A 19,662-nucleotide genomic window follows, 5' to 3' on the forward strand; every position below is an offset into this window, starting at 1 on the left:
TAAAGCCAACGTGGTGCAAACATCACCCATTTGATGCGAAGGGAGCTGGAGTGGCAGCAGCAGCGTGGGCAGCCAGGTTTGCTCTGGGGAAATCAGTGCTCACCTCTCAGGCTTGGAGATCCCCAGGAAGGAACAAAATCCAGCCAAATGTTTTCTTATGGAAAAGGACAACTTGCTACAGGGCTCCGAGGCTACGGCAGAGCTCTAGGAAGGTATAGGATTTATTTACCATGTGCTCGAAAGCAAGTAAGCTCTCCAAGAAACACTTGTTCTGAATTACTGCGCTCTCAAGGGATAGGTCTGTTGATAACATGAAGAATGTATTAAACGAGCATCAGAGATTAAAACAATCTGCTTCTGCCAGTTCTAAAACACGAAGACCATTGCTGTCATAAACAGAAATAAAATATTGGAATGGAAAATTGAAAAAAAATTAAAAATACATAAAAAAAAATCACCCCCATGTTAGTTTTAGTTATCAGCTGCCTTTTTTTTTTTATGGTAGAGGAAAGAAGTCTCTAGATTGTTCACTTAAAATAATGCAATCAGCTAAACAATGCTGAAGAAGCAGCACTAGGCTTTGTCTATTCATTCACACCATTTTGTTATCTTTCCTGTTTATCTTAGAGGCACACATATGACCAGAAGGAAGGTTGATCTTTACAATATGACAAATCTACTGGTTTCCTATTTTAGAAGGTAAACACGCCTTTTTGTGAAACTGAAATGCAGATAACAGAGCTGTGTAACGTTAAGTGTGACATTAGATTGAACACAAGATTCCTGGATGCGGTGGCGCATCCCCTGGGTGCAGCTCTTGGCCAAGTGCAAACACACATCAATTGCAATTCAAACCATCAGCTTTGTCAGAACCTCTCATTTTGTATCATCCGTGTAGTTCACTACAATTCTGAAGCTGCAAACTAAGTACAGATTAAAATTAATTAACAAAGAGTAAAAAGCGATCAGTTTAACATCAGTTGTGAGATTATGTTCTGGCCATAAATCTGCATTTGATAACAGTATAAAACTTCGAACATTTTTCTCAATTATTTGTTACTTTTTGTCTTAAAATAAGATCTTCAGAGTTAGGCATTCTGTAACTTCTTATAAAAGTGGCTTTTGCAATGTGTTTATCTGGGAAAGAAAAGCAGGGAACTATGAAACAGGAAACATCATAAAAGCAGAACCGGCTCCACTGTAAAGTTATCTGGATCTCTAGCACCATCTATAGAGGACACCAAATACTTCACGCTCGTGAGTTCATTTATGCCAACGAGTATATGAAACGTAACATTACTTTTTAATTGACTCCTGACATGCAAACTCCTCAGTTGGGCGACTTAAACTCTGTACTCCAGGGGCTTGTAGAAATTCAAACATAATTATCCTTGAGATCACCAGGCTCCATAAAATCAAGCAGCAGGAAATCCTGGGAACACGGTGTGCGAGCGAGCAGAGACAGACAGACGTACTGGCAACAAAGCCAAATATGAGAGGACAAATTGTTTTAGATTCTTTTGTCTTACAATAAAGGGAAAATATATAACAACTGCTGTTACAACTGAGATTCCCGATGGGCTGGTTGCTCCTGTCCAAAGGCCTCACACACTTACCTGCGATGCCTTTTCTCTTCCAAGTACTTCACCAGCAGCCTCGATGCAGCTGAAATGTAAAGGTTGGGTCTGTGCTATAGGTACAACAGTGAAACATGACTGGAAAGCCACGAAACAGCAAGGCTGTATCTAGGCTTTAATTTATTGTTCTCAATGAATGTTCTGCAGTGATCTAATGTAATAAAAATCTCCTGTCTACTTCTAATGTATATATATAAAAAAACAGGTGTGCTCAGTGACTTGGAACTGGGTCTTGTCAGCTCCTTAAATCACCTTTCTATAGGGTAGAGACAATTAACAGGTGACAAACCTGTATCACTGGAAAAGTTGGAGAACAAGTGTAGGAAAAAATAAACCCTGAAATACAACTGTCAGTGATCTGCAAAGTTTTGCTTCTTATTTCAATTCAGCATGGGGCTAGGAAATAAATCTTTAATAATGCCTTTTTAATTAAGCATTTATGAAGTTTCTGCCTCTAACTGTAGCGCGGTGTTTTCTGATATCTACAAGTATCAGACATGCGGCCAGACAGTTCAAATCAAACCCCAGATTTTAAACCCAAGATTATCTACAAGGGTTTTTTGTTTCAAAAGAATATTAATTTAGAATCAAGGATTAGGAAGGAAAAAGAGATATGGAACTTCAAAACCACTATTTCCCATAAATAATGAAGACAACGATACTGGAGCATTCAACAAATACAAAGGTCGCGTTTTCAAGAACAACCTGCATCAGTCTGAATGATGATTGCATTTTCCTACTCGCTGTTGTAAAGCAGGAAGTCTTACACCATATAGAGCACGAACACCCAGGGGAAGGAGCAGGAGCCCCCCCACATACACAAAATGCAATCTGTACCCGCTAAAAATTTCAAACACGAGCCCTATTCAGAAAGAGGCCCTTATTATATCCAAGTTTTCCAAGCATATTTCTAGCACATAAAGCAATCATTCACTGCCTCCCACTAGCAAATACTGTGAAATTTAACTTGACTTTTATTCCCCAAGAGGTTCTCTCAGAGGTGGTTTTGATGTCGCTTTTCAGTCTTCATGTATGTTAACAATTGTCCTTGGGATGCTGTCTGGCTGTGAAACCATCTCCGATTGTCGCAGACCCAGGCCCCTAAGGAGCTGTTTTCCCAAGCCGAGACTCTGTTCTTTAACTAGGGAGTCTGGTAGTGAGGATATTATTAGCTACCACTACAAGAATGCTTACCAGATAAGACTGTAATATTGCATAGTTCAAAATACAGCCCAGAATTAAGCCATGATAGTAATTTACCATTATATGATGCATATTTCCATCTCCTTGTGATCCAATCTGAATTTACATGAGAGTTTCAGACCTTGGATTAGAATCGCTTTGTTTGTTTGTTTTAAATGGAATTAGTTCAATCTCTTCCCTTTTCCTGTTTAACTTGAAAAGGACAGAGACAAAACGTAATACACTTTACCACCCATGAAACCACAAGCAGGCAGCATCAAAATAAAAACAAAACTCAAGTGGCATTTGTCAAAAATATATTTGCTGTTGTTTTTTTAAAACACAGGTGTATTTGACAAAGATCACTGTGCCGTATCTATGATTTGTAATCGTTTTCTTGCTAACAAAGTTAGTTATTCCTGATCAACAAAATTCTTTTGTTCTCTAAAAACGATCACCTGGTCTTCTGCATAAGCACATGCAGATTAAGTGCCAGGTGACGGAAATTTCTACAGATATCAAGGAACAACCTCCTTACACTTTACTAGGACTGCATTAGACCCATAGTAGACGTTTCTTACAGATCATCAGCGAGGTGCAGTTAATGCATACATAGCACATAACTGAAACAGACTGCACTTCAAAATATACTGCAGAATGGCCTGGACTATTACCTTTTTGTGTGAGTCTTCCTTATTTTAGCCAGCACAATACAAGAATCATGTTCTGGGAAGCTTATTGCCTGGTGAAATTGTCAACAGCTGCTTCAATGGTCTGATTTTACAAAGAGCACAGCCTCTGATTTAAATAGAGGCACATAAATATACACATCTTCTTTTTCACATACAAGATATAGGTTTCCATGTACAGACAAGTAAAACGTGTAAGTGGAAGGTATTTGGCTTTGTAGGACAAATCCTGCATTCACGTATGTCCTGTGCATTTCTGCTGAACTCAGCACTGCCTCCGAGACTGAAATTTATTTAGCAACAGCACTTTGCGACTAATCTGGTATGGAGTCTGCTGGACACAGCAAAGCCGTATGGGCTCCACTTTGAATGATAGAATAGGTCTGCTTAGGGGCTTCCGTGTGAGAGGATGAAGAAAATATAGGAGGCGGAGCTGAAGTGGACACTGTTATACTCTGACCTCCATCACTAACCACAGTCACTTCCGTTGCTCCTTCTTGTATCAAAGCATTAAGGCCTTCTAAATCAGAGCAGCTGATGGCAGAGCTGGTGATGAAAGCTGGGTTTGCCGAAGCCTCATGGCTGCTGACAGGAGCAGCAGGAATCAGAGTCGGATGCAAAGCGCTTCCATCGCTCTGGTCGTGGGTTGTGAGAAGAACCGCTGGCTGTGCCACAGGCCCCGCTTCGCTCTGGGCCATGGGAGCTGGAGGTGGTGCCAACAAACTGACCTGGCCCAGCAGCTGCAAGCGGCTGTTGGCTGAGAGATCTTCCTGATTCTGGGTGACGAGCGTAGGAGGCATGACATTGACTGAGGCAGCCTGAACGATGCTGTTAGTCTGGGGGACCTGGTGACCCACGATGATCTTGACCCTTCCCTCGTTGTATGGAGAAACCTGAGCAGCCTGCAGTGGGACCTGGAGGTGACTGACAGTAATTGGGGCGCTGGCCTGCCGACTGGGATCCATCTGGAGCTGCAGAACAGCCAGTTCATTATTTTTAGAGCCATTATACATACTGTGCTGCTTCTTATGGCTCCTAAGAGAATCTTCTCGGACAAAGGAGGCATCACACAGGTCACACTTAAATGCTTTCTTGGCATCCAGTTTGGCAACTTGCCTGGAGCCACCTTGCTTGGGCCTATCTCCTTCCTTCTCCGCTGTTTGCTTCTTGGTCTTGACTTTGTCACCATGAGCTTTCCTCACGTGGGTTGTCAGGTTGCTCCGCTGCTTGGTATCAAAGCTGCAGAATTCACATTTAAAAGGACGATCTTTGCAGTGAATTCGCTCGTGCACTTTCAGAGCTGCCTTGCTGGAGCAGGAGTAGTTGCACTCTGAGCACTTCACTGGTTGTTCCGGCTGGTGAGTTCTTATGTGGTGCCGAAGGCTCGTTTTGTTTCCACACTGAAATTCACACTCTGGACACTTGAGAGTATTTTCCATGCTGTGCTTGATACGAATGTGTGATTTCAAGTTTCCTTTCATGGCACACCGGACCTCACAGAACTCACATTTGTAAGGCTTCTCACCAGAATGCACACGCATGTGCCTCTTCAAGTCCGAGTTGATTTTAAATTTAGCAGGACACGTCTGACATTGGAAAGGAGCATCTCCTGACGACAAAAAACACAGTTCAAATGAGAGATGAGACACTAAGATCTATTGGAGAGACCAATGTTATAATGAATTACGTACAGCTGATGTGTTCTATATACCTGGAAACTCCCAACATATTTTCAAGGTGTAGAGAATTTTAATAGCATGGTATTTATCAACTGGTCTGATATATTTGTCTACAAACTCTCCACACGCATGCCTGCCCACATCTGTTGCCTTTTCATGTCTGAATCTTAGATATTCTCCGTTTTTAGTTCATTTCATGGGTAAAACTGTTCAGTGTGCTCCAGAGAAGCTACTAAAGTTTTTCATTTGTCCCTCTTTAGCAACAGTGCATCTCAACTAATGTTTAGAATTAATAAACACTAACTTCCACAGCTGCTGTATTTTTGAAGACTAAGAAAACAACATAAACACATCCATGTTTATACTACCAGATTTACAGGGAGGCTCGTAGGGTCACTTTAAGCCAGGTAAATGGCAGGCGACTGCAGAAATGGATGCTTAACAGGCACCAGCTTTACTGCTCAACCATATAGCTGAGTTAGATCAGCCAACTAGAAAAACTGATTCCTTTTTTTTGGCCTGGTTCATGTGGTGCAGCCCAAATACTGTTGCTGGCACAGGAAGGCAGGGGAAACTCTTGTCCAGAACACAGGGAGATGTAGCGACAAAAGCCCACACATGGGTCAGCAGCAGGTGGCTGCACAACAGCGTTACTACAATTGGAAAAAAAAAGAGGGATCACAGCTACACAAACGCAACTTGAAAATGTGAGACTAATGAAACATGCAAGTGTGGGACCCTGGGGAAATGCGCCTACATGGACAAGTAACACTAAGCTTTTGTTTTTCCGGCATTACAGCAACCAAGAAAGAGATATTTGCACCATGTATCACACCTAATAATGTTGTACAGATTACTTCAAGAAAATTTAATATCAGCCTGTATTCATGCACTATCAGTTTGCATTCATGCTATCAGGTACATAAAATATTCATAAGTAGTGGTGGTTGATTTTTTTTGCTGTTGTTTTGTTTTTTGAGGGCAATGCTGTTCCAGAAAGCCTACAATAGTAGTTGAAAGTTAGGTCACATTCTTAACTGATATAGCACAAAAAATAAACACGCTCATCTGCAAGATCTCTGTAAGCCTGGTTTTGTCAGACCGCCTACACAAATAACCACTTGATCTGGATCTAAACGACTATTTTGCATTTTCTTTATATGTCACAACACACGTGATCAAATGAAGCTGTAGTTCTGCTTAGCCCATAATCAATTCCAAGGTAAAGACCAATGACTCCATTCTGAAATCATTAGAAACAAATCCAAAGCAAACCTATCAACCCAACTAAATAACCGTTCACGCTCAGGTAGTTTAGAGAACCACTTATTTAGACTAAAGGAAAAAGTGAAGTCTTTAGGTAGGCATTACTTTGAAAAAGTGGAAGAATCGTGTTATTAGGTTCCAAGACACCCTTGGTGGGGGAAGGAGGAGAGTGTACTCAGCTTAGCAAGCATTTATCTTCTTTAATAATCAAACTGTAAATGGCTGATTTATTTTATAAGTTAATATTTTACAGAGTTTGTGATAACTGTATGATTTTGCATAACTTGCTTATCCAGCTACATATGTCATAGGTTTAGCTGCATATTTTTCAAATCAAGCTGTGGCCTACTGTGCTAATCCAAGTATCTGTTTAATAATTGAGATACATGGTGTATTATCTATATTAAACAGATTTTATTAATGGAGATGCGCTGTTTGTTCATCTAGTTCATTTTACAGTCTCAGCTGCACACTCAGCTACTGAATTTTTATCCGCTTTGCTGATGAAGGCGCAGGACGTGTTTCAATGACTTAATTTTCACATACAGGGTAACACGATGTATGAAAAAGAATTAGTAATTTAGTAAATATAGCAAAGTATGTTGGTTCCATTTATTTAGACGGTGGGTTATTACTTATATTTCTTTACATTTCTGTCCTTACATCATTGACACTGACAGCATATAGCTTTTAAAAAACAGTGTCTAATCCTGGAATTATTAATTGTAAGAGTAGTTTTACTCAGACTAACAGGAAACTGATCTTTAGATGACTAGTTCCCCAAGTAATGCTAGGTAGACGATCTCACTCTGAGCAATGCAGACTACACTCACCTTCTAGAGAATGACTTATTTAATTCCAGTAAGCAATATATTCTACATACCAGTCTTACTTTTCCACTAAAATTGGCTGTATGTATAACAGCTTTGTTACCTAACGAGGATGAAATTATTACTTTCAAAATTCTTGTGCCTTCTTTCAGCAAATTAAAAAAGTCCTTTTACTAAAGAGGATTTATTTTGGAGAAATGGAACAGACAACAAAACCAAAGACTTGCATTTCAGCATAAGATACAATAGATTGATCAGCCAAAAGGAGATAAAGTAGTTTACAACCCCTTTCCAACTACTGCTCTATTTAATGCCACAAAAATCTCTCTCTACTGGAAATACAAGAGAACCATGATCACTCATAGGTTCTCCACAGCCAAATTCAGAGCATTCCTGCCCACAGGAATAACTGCACAACTATGCAGACTCTTAAATGACATGAGGAAAATGCAATATCATATTCTCTGACTAGTGTTGTTTACTAACAGATAACTTCTCACAACAACCCATACTATTTTGACTGACCATCACATCATCTTACATAGCAATAAAGAGAGAAACTTGTAAACCAACTGCCTGACGGCCCTGCCTGTTCCACCACAGCAGACCTGTGAAGTAGAAAAGATTCTTTTCTGTTAGAGACAGATTGGGTTAACCCTCCCCTGCTTCACAATGCACAAGGGATTTATTTCTTTTATCTACTCAAAATAAATCCCATCTTGCACACATCTGATCTAATGTTGTTTAGTACTTGAATTCAAAATTAGATGTAGGATAGGTCCAAAGCTAATCTAGTAACCACTGAACCATAACCACCTTGCAGCTAAAATTCACAGAACTAATCAAATGTATAAAATGCAACACAGAAACTAATCCAGTACCCTGGATTAGGTGGAAAACAATATATGAAGACAACTGTACAAAGACAGCGGTATCTTTACAGTGAAGCACTTCTAGGAACAAACTATCAAAGAGAAATTGGATTAAAATTAAACATATGTAAATACTGCAAATATAAAATGAGACAATGTTTATAAGCCTGGAGGCTAAAACTTTCTATTCAGATAGCAAAAATATAGTTCCTGCTGCTCATACTAGTGTTCATGCCCATCAGTCTGCACATGGAAGATACCACAAAGAAAGGTCAAAGAAAGATGTAACTTAAATTGCTAATTACTTTCTAATTTACTGATGCAAGAAAAACTAAACTATGCAGTTGAGCTTTGCACTGATATAACTAGTTCAATGATAAAGCAATTTCAGCGTTTCTGATATAGTGGACCAGATCTGAGACGCAGATAAGAACCTACATGCTCTTAATCAATCAATCAATCCATCAGATCCTCTAGTGCTGCTGGTTTGAGAAGATCTAATAGGCAGTTTCAAAATCAATTTAGAAGAAAATCTACCAAGAGTCAGATCTGCCTCTGATTGCTTCCAGGTATTTTTAGCAGAGCTCTATGCCCAAGAAATTCACAGGACCTGGATGCCCGGGTGCTTTTGGGATTTCAAACAGGTCCTTTCTGGTACCTTGACGCCTGTACACCTTGAAAAATCTCCCCTATGACCTTCAAAACGGAATCTGAATTTTAGTACAAACTTACCTGTGTGAGATCTGAGATGTACAGTTAGCTGGCTAGAGTTGCGGCTTGCATAAGGACAGATCTGGCATTTAAAAGGACGCTCGTTGGAGTGAATGCGCTGGTGCTTGTTGAGGCTGCTGCTGTCGGCAGCGGCGTAGTCACAGTGCTTGCACTTGTAAGGCTTCACCCCCGTGTGGGAACGCATGTGCATCTTCAGCTTGTCCTTACGACTAAAACATTTGTTACAAACTTCACATTTATGGGGCTTGTCTCCTGCAACAAACAGAAGAGCACCAACACACCAAGAATTTTTGCACCAGAAGGATGTTGTTGCAATTAAAAAAAAAAGCAAAAAAAAAGCACAGAATAAACACTTAACAGAAATGGGGCTACTTTTCAAAAGCTGGACAGTGGATTTCAGCAGCCAAGAACTCTCCTTTGTTCCAGAGGCTGCATGCACAAGTACAACAAATTCAGAAGACCCTTTGGAACTCTCTCCTTTTACAACTATGAAATTGCGGTTTAAGGGGAGATGCTGGGATCATTGTTGCATTTGAAGAGCCAACTAGTTTATGCATCACCACCATACTGTACCTTGATAAACACATGGCCTGCACCTCAGATATCTAACTGTGCCTTAAATCAACGCACAGTGTTCATGTTTCATAGCTGTGAGTGGTACTGCCCATGGTGGGGCATGGGTAACCCAGGAAGAGCAATTCCCTACGTACAGAGAACTATGATACTAAAACATACAGACATACGATTATGTTTCACATAGTTTATCTATAGATAGATTATGTTGTATGAGAATAGGCAAGACAAGGAAACCAACCAAATAAAGAAGAAACTATATAGACCTGTGTGTGTTCGTAGATGACGTTCCATATCCTTCATACCATAGGAGGTCTTGAACTGGCAACCTGAAAACGGTAAGATTAAGATCAATCAATTGAACCTAACAAAATAATAAAAATATACTACTATATTCTGGGCATTATGCTTATTTTCCAGAATATTTTCTTTAAAGTTCAGTATTAACAGAGAACAAGTTACCCATCCTGTTTACTCACATCTACTTAAAACAGTGACTGTCTTATCTAAGAACTTTAGTTTTCTGACGCTTCCCCAGGAGGCAATTCACTCTCCACATCACTGTTTTATGTAAGCTTTGAAACAAATTCCCTGGAATCTGCCTAGGATTTGAGATGCTCTTTACAATACACAGGGGATGCCAGGGAAACTAATTAATTCCACAGATGACTTCAAGTTAGTGCAATCGGGAACTTGGGTAACAGCTCACCATTCAGGAATCCTGTCCAAGTGGAAAGTGTTACAGTTTTAGAGCAGAGAAATGAAACGTTCAGCATTTGAAATGTGCCTTTCAAATGAAGGCAAGCTTGAGAAAAGAGACTGTGACTTCTGCTCCCATTAAGACGACTACTCATCTACACGGCTGTCTCTGCACACATTTTCTGCATATTGCCTTGCTTTTACTCATTAAGGTCCCCAAATACTCTGGTTCAATCCATCCTTATAAAAATGCCGAATGATTTAAGACAAAATACATAACGCAAAAGGCATGTATAATATTTCTCACACATGTCAAATCAATCAGAGAACTACCACTGGTACCAATGGTACATCGCACTCTCAGTAAGCAGGTTGCCTTCCAGGTCCTGCGTGTCTTAACTGCTTAAGACAGACAGAGCTACCGTACGTACCACTATAGGAAACTGCCAATTTAACATGCAAAGGAAGAAGGTGTAGTCAACATCTTACCTGGATAGCAGCAGTTTAGTTTCTTCTGTGTAAGTGAGGAAGTGGATTTTTTCGAGCGTGGTTTTGGTGGAGTAGAGACGATAGCAGCAGTTGGAGGCTCAGTGCTCTCACTGGGCAGGTATGTTTGATAGCCATGCTCAAAAACAAACTCCGGTGCAGAAACTAAACACATAGAAGAGCTTCATTTGAGAACATTAACTTCTCCAATGAGAAAAATATAATTATTTTCTATTTTCAACAATTTTTTTTTGTTGTTGTTGTGTTTTTTTTTTTTTTCCAGCAACATTCCTGTTCCTGGATTCCTATGCACCTGGGGGAGGAAGAAAGGAAAAAGGCTTTTCTCTCCTTTGCTGTCACTGAAAATTCTGTCCAGACCTGATGAACCCACTGAACTTAGTACAACACTACATACGCCCACTTGTCTCCCTCTGAGCCCAATCTGACTGGAGCTCCCTGTTTCTTCAGTTCAGTTTCTTCTCATGCCTGTCCAGCTCTTACATTAATAAGGGTATGTTTGTTTTTCAACACTGGCTGTGTTGAAAGCCCAAAGGAGAAAACGAACAAATTATATGGCAAATGTTGTCAAACAGGAATCAGGTAAACATTTTTTTTTTTAAATTGTTGAAATTTAGCCTCTTTCAGCTACACTGTTTTCAGCTATTACTCAAAAGAGTAACAGGTGAAACTCTCTCAGCCAAAGTAGCAGCTTTTAAATCAATTAAATGCTATAGCCCCAAAGGGCAGAAGAACATAACTGCCCTCATTTTAAAGATGAGTAAATATGAAGCAGAAAAATGACTCATCCAAAACTCACAGCAAGCTGAGGGATTATAATACAAAAATTCCTGGAAGTGAGCCCCAAATTCAGTCTGTTTCACTGCTCTTCCAGATTCTGTACCCTCATCTGTCTATCCAAATTAAAGTCAAATAATTTGGATTTTAGGAAGGTTCCAGACCAAAACAAAACAGAACTTTATATAGAAGGGCAAACCTTCATGCATGGAAAAAAAATTACAGTTTTATTTAAATGTCTGCAGGATCAGGACCTCAATTGAGCCTCCACATAGGCACAAATTTTGTGTAATATTTTTCATGCTGATTAGTTGTGGGTGCAATGTTAGGGAATGCAGCATTCTCACATACAAAGGCCTGGATTGGCGCCTGACAGCAATTCAGAGTCTGTTTTTTATCCAGAGCACTCCTAAAGAATAAAATGGATAGTAACTTGATTAACTTCCATATGCATTGACGACTTTAATTAGTTTGCACAAGTGGGTTATACGTGTTTGAGTTCATCAATCCCCTAAGTGAACTTGTATCTCAATTAGCCAATTCGGTAATTGTTAACATACCAAGAAGGCAACAAACCACTTTTTCTTTGGTTTTTTTGCTTGCACGTAGGTGACGACTAACGTAAGAAGTGTCGTTTTAGCTTAGTGTGACAGGGACATACGTGCAGAGGGCTCTGTGATGTTGCCACTTTTGCACTGGCGTTTTGTAGCTCCTGAGACACAACGTGATGATACCTGTGATGGTTTGGGTCTCCGAAGCGATGGTCCTGGCCGCGCTTTGTGCCTGTGTGGACGGCACCGTCTCCTCCGACACAAACTGGACGGTGCTGGCCGCCCCGGCGGCCGCGCTGCTGAGCTGGCAGCCGCTCTGCTTGTGCCCAACGAAGGCGTCGAGGTTGTTGAACTGCTGCTTACAGATGCCGCAGATGTGGATGTCGGGGGTGAGCTCCACCAGCACGGTGGTGCCGCCGGGAACTGTGGAAACAGGAGCACAGCTCGTCGGGAGGGAACGGCCATGGGGGAACCGCTCAACCCGACACACACACACCCCGCTGCGGGACAGCCCCTGCGGGCCCGGGGCTGCGGGACCCCCGCGGCGGGGCGGACACGGCGCTGCCGGGAAGGACGGGCCGCCCGCGGCCCCGGGCACATTTCCACGAAGGTCTTAGAGTCCCGCGAGGGGGTTCCCGCCTCGCCCAGCGGCCGCGACCCCTGAACACCGAGTTCCCCAGGGTCCCGCCGCCCCTCCCGGCCTGCGGTGTCACCCAGATTCCCGGGTTCCCCCCCAGCCAGGTTCCCGGGCTCCGTTCCCGCCTGTTTCTTGCGCTACTCAGGTTTCGGGGCCTGCCCAGGCCCCAGCTCAGCTCCGCTCACCGCCGCGTGGGCCCCGGAGCGCGCATACCCCGCCGGCGCGCAGCGGCACTTACACTGCACGGAGCCGGGGAAGGCGGGCGCCGCCTCCGCGCCGCCGCCGGGGTTCATGGCGGCAGCGAGTCCCGCAGGCCGGCTCCGCCGCCCGCACGGCACCTATTACCGGCGGGGAACCTCTGCCCGCGCCTGTCGGCCGCTGAGCGGGGCGGATGTGGAGGAGCCGAGCATGCTCAGTGGCAGCGGCGAGGCCGCGGCTGCCCTCACCCGCCGCCGGGCCGAGCGCTCCTGCTGCTGCTGTTGCCATCCCTTACAGGAGTGAATCCTGTCTGAAATCGCTGGCTTAAACATACGCAAGTCTTTTCAGTTTTAGGTCAGTCTGCTCATATAACAAAGAGTGACTTGCAAAACACCACGAACTACAGACACCACTGACCTTGCAGCTTTAGCCATGCTGAAGCCCACACTGTTAGTTGAGCCTTGCTTTAGCACATACTTTGAGGCTGCTGGATGAAGTGTCCTTTTGCTGAACATTGTTCATTATACACTAAAAGGATTATGTGATGCAATATTCGAATGTGTAACCAGTTGGCTCTTCAGGACTGTCCTGAGTGGCAATAAGATTTTGTATATAATGCATGGTGTGTTGACTTCATCCCAGCACCCAGACTTGCGTGACTTTGTAATAATATCTTGTCTCTGTGTGCTGCATTTGGCTCATTTGTAGGCACACCGGGTGACAAACCCTGGTTTAGGGACAGCAGTGCCACCCCCACCTCGCTTTAGCATGGCCGAAACTCCGCTTGTTTCTGCCACCGCACGGGCCCACAGGAAAGCCCCATGCAGGACACGCCTGACAGGCCAAGCCACCATCATTAAACCCTGTGCCCAGCACGGCAAGGCCTGTGTGTTCTGTGGGAGGTGAACTGCCCCGTGTGTGACTTCGCCATGGACTGGGTGGCCGCTCCGGCCTGGCACCGCGTGGACCCGCCATGGCTGGGGCAGCGGGGCCGGGACCTTGCTGTGCTTCAGCCCTGCTCCCCGCTGAGGCCTTGAAGGAGAGCTATAATTTGCCTAGCAATGCTTGTGGGAGTTTGGCAAAGACTTAGGGTTGACACTGGGTTTAAATCTTAGGGTAGTCAAGACAGTAAAAACTAGCCTTAAGTTTTGACCTTTTGGGTCGTATTACTGGTCTTCATGCAAAATCATGTTTATTGCTATTATGACACTAATAACTCTGCAGAAAACCAAATTGGTTGTACAAGCAGAATCGCCAGAAAACCACTCTTGATATTGCAGCTCTTTACAGGTCTTCAGTCATGGTCACCTCAAATCTCGAGGATAATTTATAGTGCCAAATAAGAATCTGATACCCAGGGAAGTTATCCATTGTCGAAGTGAGTTTCTGGATGTAGACCTCAGTGCGCATTACAGGCAGTGCTCCTCCAGAACTGGAGAAAACACTTTCCTATAAGATGACACCCCTTTTTAGGGGGGATTGACATGTTTTGTGCCTAGTGCATTTAGTGCTTTGTATCAGCAAACTGGCTCAGCCCTTTCGGAGTGCCAGCACACAAAGTTACGTTGCTCTGCCCTATATTAAAAATGGGCTGTTCAGGAAAAACCCACAGCATTCTACATACACTGAGTAGAAAATGGAAATTTGGAAGTCAGATGACCTTTACTTCATGTAGATACCTTTTGCTACTTGAGTTTCACCAAGCTGTAAGACACAAAAAGCTTCATTTGCGTGCGATCAGTAAAGACTCTGGCAGCTGAAGTCTCTGAGAGACACGTTCCATCTGCCTGCACTGTGTGTCCAGTTCAGGCTCAGCTCCAGCCACCTTCAGACTCATGTTAGATATTGACATTTCTTCTGTGCTCTGGAGACTACACAGTAGTGGGAGAAAAACACTTGCCTGGTGATACAGGGGTAAAGTGGCTGCAGGGGGAGGAAAATGGACTAATGTGGATAACCAAAGATCGTATAATGACAATGCGAGTGAGAAAACAAACTATTAATTCTGCTTTCTCCTTGTGAGTTTGATTTTGTTGCTGGATGATTTTATAGCTGTGTAGAAGTACCTGCGTATTCGTTAATAAATGGAGAAGTGTGTGCATGCACTAAACATACTGAGAATTTCAAATGCCAGTTCGTATTACAGTTGAAGTCTTATTTTCCTGGGAAAGTGGTGTCCGCTTGACATGTTGACCTATTTTGTCAAAACAACGTAGCACAAACACGGGATTGTTAGGGGGCCAAGATAAGACACAAAAGGTGATAATTTGAGTTCCAGCCTTTGAAACCTACTGTTCGATAGCACATCATAGTGCTGGTTGCAAGGATCAAAATTATCTCACTTCAAGAGCTCAGGTAGATTTTAAACTAACTTTAGATTAAAACTTCGATTAATATGTTAAAATACTAATGAAGAAGGAAACCAAATAAACTCCACACAAGATATATTGAATGTGGAACATTATTAGGAGTTTAACATTTATTCAGAATCCTCCCTCACCCTCAAAATAATAAAAATTAGGGAATTTACATTGATTCTGGAAATACAGATGTTTTTACGTTAGCATGGTTGCATAGCCAGTACCTATAAAGCATAGCACAGAAACAGGAATGCAGTTAAGGCTGATGAGACTCTTTTGGGAGCATATCCAAAAGAAATTAATTCTTAGAGTAAGGATAATCAACTTGAAACTATTTTTCCACAGTATAGATAGAGCTGTAGAACTGAAAGCTGACTTTTGACTCATTTTACTGGTTTTTCTCCACAACACTATGACCCATTTCCAACGCTGACAGAGTGTGTCTGCCTGTCTGTCTACCCAGCAGTTATAGTCGCAGTCACAGGTGTACTGTGCAGCACAGCATAACTTATTTTTATCTATTTCTCCCTTGGTTTAATGCCTTTTCATTAGAATACAAACCTGCTTGACTCAATTAGAGAAGAATAGGCATTGTGTTTTGTTAAAAGTGAATTTTCACTATCCAAGGACCTGTAATGACAGCTGGGCAGGCTACGTGCCCCCTTTTGAGTGCCAGAACACGGCAGGGAAGGAGCATCGCAGCCATCCCCACTGTTGTGCTGCTCCTTCGGCTGCATGTCAGGGTAACAATATTTAATTGATACCGGGATGGTCTGAGGTTGCAGTGAGTCAGATATGAAGCAGTTTGTGTCTGGTGCGTTACCAGCTCTGTTAGAAACATTTGCTACCTTATGCAACTGGACGCTATTAATGAGAGGTGTTAAATTAGTTTATGGGAAAAGATTCAGAGCTAACCGTCCTGCTGCAGCTGGCATCTGAAGGAGGAATTCCCTCCATCCCTTCGGTCATTCCTTCCAGCTGTCTTGCAAAAAGCACTTGGTCAGTAGCAAACCGAACTGCTGAGTTCCCTGTGCTGGCAAGGGCTGAAGGCAGCTGGAAGCAAAGTGCTCAGTCTTGGGCTGCTCTTGCGTTATTCTTTCCGTCTCTGGTATTTCCCAGCATGCTGCAAACACAGCTCAGCTGGGAATTTTCAGGCTTTTTTTCACTGTGGGAAGAGAAGGTGGGGCCAAGTTAATGCTTTTCATAGGGATACATGAATTTCAATAATGTCTGTGCTGGGAAAGGTTTTTCAGGTGCAGGCTAAAACCACAGAGGGAAAGGCACCTGCAGAAAAAGAACCAGTAGCTTGCACTGCAGATGCTTGTGGTTCTAGTCCTTGGCCTTTTATATCTTAAGGGAATGTTAACTGCCAAATCACCCTCTCTGGGTTTTGTTTTGCATATATGGTTAGAAGAAGAAAAAACAGTCAATAGGCACTGACTTCAACGTAGTGCAGAGATTGAATTACTTAAAAAACTGCCTCATGTCTTTGGGGTAACAACCACCTTCAGATCCACTGTGGTTTACAAGAACTTATGACATCCAAATATAATAATGTAAGGACCTGTCTTTAAAAACATTTGACTTACGGTTATATCACCTGTTTGCATAAAAGCTTTGCAGCTAAACGTTCTCAGAAGGACACAAGTATGCGCATATGTGGATACTGGTTATCCAGGGCACATTTACACTGAAAGCTCTTTGAGGCTGGCAGTGCTCCCTTGCGCTGCCTTTCAGCAGTACTTACCCTGCAAGGGCTCGATTCTGGCTCTGGCATGAGCATTGAAAACATCATTATTATCTTATTAATAACTAATACCACTTACAGATCAGGACTTTATTGAACGATGTTCTGGCTGGGAAGCTTTCATTTCACTGGATGAGGATTGATGTCTGAGAGTACAACACCGAACTGAGCGCTTGAGTCATCGAGCAGAGCTCTGCTGAGATCACACTTGACACTATTTCCAGCCCTTAAGGCATAAATCAGTATGCATGTGTAATCTTCGTCACCCTTAACCTGACTGCAATGAAAATACTGCAGTGCTTCAGGCTCCCTACAAGTGCAGAGCAAGCAAACAAGGCCCGGAAAAGACAAATGTCAATCATGAGATAGAAGGAAAAAGAAAATATCAGACAGAGGCATAAAAAAGTCAGGCCTCATCAGAACCTGGGAGACAGGCGTTCCTGGGCACAGTGCCGGACAGCTGCGCCCTCGGCGCTTTCCTGGGGACAGACATTTGTGTACGACAAGAAATGTGGAGCATTTTACCTTCATAGAGAGCTTCTATCCACCCTCCCGTCATCTGGGATCACATAGGGACGAAGTATTCTACCTTGCAAGCTCAGAGGGAAAAACCAACAAACAGACCAACCCAAAATCACAACAGAAAACCAAGTTGAGCCTACTGAAGTAGTAGGAAGAGAGTTATCAGTTGAGCTACAAAGGAGAACAAACCCTGATGTAGAGAAAGCCCTTGAAAATAGATTACACCGTTTGTGGTTCTGTTTGCCTTTCACAATAGGAGGATAGGTTTAAAAGAGGAAAAAAAAAAAAAAAATATATATATATATATATAAACCAGTGTTTAAATGTACAAATGAACAAAACATACCAATAAGATGTGAAAAAGCCCCAACAGTATTGCAATAAAATAATATAAACTTGGTTATACCCTTGTGGTCACTGAAAAAGTAACAAACAAAAAAGAAACGCAACTTCTAAAAACTTCAGACACTGAAGATGGAGACAAACGGATGGTGGACTTAGAGAAGAAATGCAACCAATTAAAATAACCGGGAGATTCAAACCCCAATGTTTAGCATTTCATAATTATATTGATGGAAAATGACATACACAGCAACATAAATGCACTGAGCTCTAATTAATTATATTAAAATAATAGGTAATCTGTCTCTGCGTTGATAACATATAATTATGATGAGGTTTTTCAAATGTTTTAAAATAATGTAATTTCAATTCATAATGCAAGGTAGGGATTTTGCTGTTTAATGTATTTGCTATTTATACAACATTTTCAACATCATTGCTTTCCTCTACAATAAAGTCTAAATAATCACTTAGTACTTTAAAATATTTCTTACTGCTGTATGAACTGTAAAATAACTCAAAATGAAAATATTATTCAATGAAATAGCACATTGACAACTGTGATTAAACCTCCAATGAATACTGTAACAAAATGGAGAAGTATTTTTATGTTGAGATGTCTAAGTCTTCACTGTCAGAAAGCAGACCTAAACCCACACAGGGGAGATTTTCAGGCTTTTATAGGGTTAACTACACAACTATGCTTCACTGTCTTTCACTCAGCGGAAAATACACAGTTATGATTGGAAAAGTTAGCTATACTGGTTCAGGATTTAATTCAGTTTTCAGCGACGATGCTGAGAACAAGGAGCATCCGTCCTCAGGACCCCCAGCCCTGCTAAGTTGAACTATTCCTATACTGTCCAAAAATTGTTGAATTTTTTAAATGCACCTTCCCTTCATTCCTGCACCTCTTATCTCTCCACCTTTATTTCATTTGTTGTTTTACTCTAATGTAAATTAGCTATCATAATCTGAACAAACCCTTAAAACAAACTTGTGTTATTACAATGAGGAATGTGTCACACCTGAAAATAAACTAGTTAATTTGTGGGATATATTTTGTATAAATAGCAAAGTACAGTAAACCCCACTGGGATAAACATGATAACAAATAAATGCTGGATCTAAGATTGTACAGCTCCAGTCTAATATTTAGTCATTTTTATTATTATATTTGGGTTAAAAATGGAAAGCAACACCAGCAGAGGGACTCCCTTGATACTCAGTGGAGTTTTGCTTGCTCTCTAGCAGGGCATGGAGGTAATTTTATTCTAGAAGCTTTTGAATGCTTTACAAGTAATAGAAACCAAGTGGGAAAAGCATATTCCATATTTTAGTTCTGACATTCTCATAGAAAATAATATATATAAAAAAAATTAAAGATTCAAAATACTTGCCTGTGATTCAGTACCTAAAGACTTTCTGGTGTTTTTCAGAATTCCCTTGAGACCTATAAATGCTTCTGAGCTGGAAGTACCCATTGTAGCTATAGCCACTTACACCACTTTATCAAACTAACGAGCCGTTGAGTGATGCTATTCCCAGGTTCAACTCTACCGGGGAGGGAAGGCAGAAAACAAAACTGAAATTTAGACAGAATGAAATTCCTGAGAGCCAGGACAACGAGAATTTATTAATTCATCCCCTCCAAAGCTTACCAAAAAATAATCTTCTCCCTTCAGTTTCTCTCTATAAATCTTACCATCTTTCATGAAGTCTGTGCATGTAGAAAACACTGCAGGATTGCAGTACAAACATTGCCTATCAGTGTGCCAGAAAAACACCTTTATCGGGTTTCTTCTTCACCCAGCTGTGGGTTATGCAAAGCTCCATGAAAAAGGAATGTTTTACTGTCAGATGAC

At 41.8% G+C, this 19,662-nt stretch overlaps 1 protein-coding gene across 1 annotated transcript; it reads right to left on the reverse strand.

The window, feature by feature from the left end:
• Nucleotides 1–1,749: 1,749 nt before the first annotated feature.
• Nucleotides 1,750–13,026, reverse strand: ZFP64 (ZFP64 zinc finger protein). The gene is made up of 6 exons (XM_065849813.2): nucleotides 12,867–13,026; nucleotides 12,175–12,414; nucleotides 10,649–10,810; nucleotides 9,727–9,789; nucleotides 8,888–9,139; nucleotides 1,750–5,117 (listed from the first exon to the last, which is right to left on the reverse strand). The coding sequence occupies exons 1-6, from the start codon at nucleotides 12,919–12,921 to the stop codon at nucleotides 3,823–3,825; spliced, it is 2,067 nt and encodes a 688-aa protein (XP_065705885.2). The 5' UTR covers nucleotides 12,922–13,026; the 3' UTR covers nucleotides 1,750–3,822.
• Between the last annotated feature and the right edge of the window lie 6,636 nt (nucleotides 13,027–19,662).

Source organism: Patagioenas fasciata, chromosome 16, assembly GCF_037038585.1.
Source record: "Patagioenas fasciata isolate bPatFas1 chromosome 16, bPatFas1.hap1, whole genome shotgun sequence".
NCBI classification, from domain to species: Eukaryota; Metazoa; Chordata; class Aves; order Columbiformes; family Columbidae; genus Patagioenas; species Patagioenas fasciata.